The sequence below is a fragment of the Penaeus vannamei genome, chromosome 28, assembly GCF_042767895.1.
Source record: "Penaeus vannamei isolate JL-2024 chromosome 28, ASM4276789v1, whole genome shotgun sequence".
In the NCBI taxonomy this organism is placed as follows: domain Eukaryota; kingdom Metazoa; phylum Arthropoda; class Malacostraca; order Decapoda; family Penaeidae; genus Penaeus; species Penaeus vannamei.
The window spans coordinates 34747897-34749930 of NC_091576.1; the positions used below are offsets into that span (position 1 = coordinate 34747897).

Genomic DNA, 2034 nt, shown 5'->3' on the forward strand with positions numbered 1-2034 from the left:
TTATCTACTGATAGATTTTCAGACGTTTTAACTATTTTAATTTTCTTAAATCTCACAAGGTATCCGCTGCTAATGACCATAGTAGCTAATAATCTTAAATAATCAACCAATCAGTCTTTTGCGTATATACAATGAATTCATCGGTAATCATTTATTTAAGATCCAGTACAGATACATGTCCTAAAATTTTACGTTAAATCACAATCATTTGATAAATTTCCTGAATGTACAAGCTGTTACAATACGACTCCATACATTGTTTTCTTTTTATAAAACACCAAATGGATAGCGTTCTGTACAATTGTGTCAGACTGGTCTACTTCGAGGTGTTACTAGTTCTGCTCTGGTTTTCATAGGAGGGGTTAGAGATTAACACCGCATTGCAAGTTTGAAGTTGTCTTCAAGATGAACTCTGTAGTAATTATGATTATGAAAGATTAATGTATGAATTTGATGAGTAATTATAATTTAGTGAGCTATTATAAAGTAGTCAACCATGATTTCATCATCTTTATTCACACACACACTCTGGGCTGGACCTCTACGGAAATTCGTCTGCTTAACGAAAACATAAAACGACCGACGGATGGTGACGTCACTAAAGATTTTTTTTTTTTTTTCCGAAGGCGGTATTTTTGTTATTGTGGGAAAAAAGTATTTAAAACAATGATATATTCTCACAATAAATTAAACAAGAATTGCTGAAACCATCCTGGTATGAACTGATAAGATGTGGCGGATCGAACTTCATCGCGGCGGAAATTTCATCCGATGTCACTTCAGCTGGTCTTCTGGCTGGACATTACCAAAGGCAAACCCAGTCCCATAGAGTGACTTTGAACCTTCAGCCCTATAACGCACTCACAATGAACAGTCGTATACTTTATAGATATATTAAGTTTATAGGTTCAATGACACATTTTCGTAAGTTATACATGTAATACATTTCCTGTAAGAAGATGCGGGTGCATTTTGTTACAATACTGGATTGGTAATGTATTTATTGTATATTGTTTTATGCAGTGCAGTAAACCAGAAAGTAATGCAGGGAATATTATAATCACCAGACTTTGATCCTACGCTTTGTAACTGTAATCTAACGTTCATCCGTTAATGATAGTGTATGGTCCGATTTTATTATTCATATCCATTTTTTTAACATCTGATATTTAGTTAAGGCTTTTCTTCGTTGATTCATTTAAGAATCAAGTAAAACAAATTGACTTTACTCTTGGTGGGAAAGAAAAAGTTACTGTTGATCTGTTTTATTACAAAATGAATATAGATTTAACAATGGTATAAATACAGGTAAGAATACCTTTTGTTGATGTGTGTGTGTGTGTGTGTGTGTGTGTGTGTGTGTGTGTGTGTGTGTGTGTGTGTGTGTGTGTGTGTGTGTGCGTGTTTGTGTGAGAACATGTGTATACTGTGGAACAATAACAGCATATAACAATATGTCATTTATGATAATACAGTGAGATGAAGAAATGCATCAGCTAAGAACACTGATATGTGGAATTAACTTACTACAGCTTGCAAGACAGATATATGTCTAAGACAAACTTGCTAATTTTTTTTAGGCTTCTACAGTCAGACGGTATAACCAAATGTGAAACGGAAAACTAGCGCATAGCATCACCTGAAGCTCATTTGACGACTGGGACCTTGGTTGTTGTCGGCAATGTGTACTGATTTCCGCAAAGTGTGATTTTCCCAACAGGCAGGTCATCGAAATACTATTCCTTCCGACGAGCGTGAAGAGAAGTATCTACTTCCGATGGCGTAAAGTCTGCAGCCTCATAGCCCACGGAATATCTTTGTACGCTGACGATGGAACTGCTTGTTTCGTAATCGTTTGGGGAATTGCTATCAACTTTATTAAGCGATATATCCGACTCTTGGCCTTCGTTTACTGTTTCCTGTGCTGCCAAGGATGGATTCGAGTCGATTTCTGCATCTGGTGCTTGGTCTTTTCCAGCCATAACCTGTCGAGGTTCAGGAAAAGAGAGTGCGATTTGTACCGGACGCTGTATC

At 36.6% G+C, this 2034-nt stretch overlaps 1 protein-coding gene across 1 annotated transcript in view; it reads right to left on the bottom strand.

Annotated features, from left to right (window-relative positions):
- Positions 1–1253: 1253 nt before the first annotated feature.
- The window catches only part of LOC113824476 (uncharacterized), an 8164-nt gene continuing 7383 nt past the window's right edge, over positions 1254–2034 (bottom strand). The window contains exon 2 of the mRNA XM_027377220.2: positions 1254–2034. This exon is cut by the window's right edge and continues 1937 nt beyond it. Within this exon, the coding sequence (XP_027233021.2) occupies positions 1737–2034 (298 nt within the window). The 3' untranslated portion in view covers positions 1254–1736.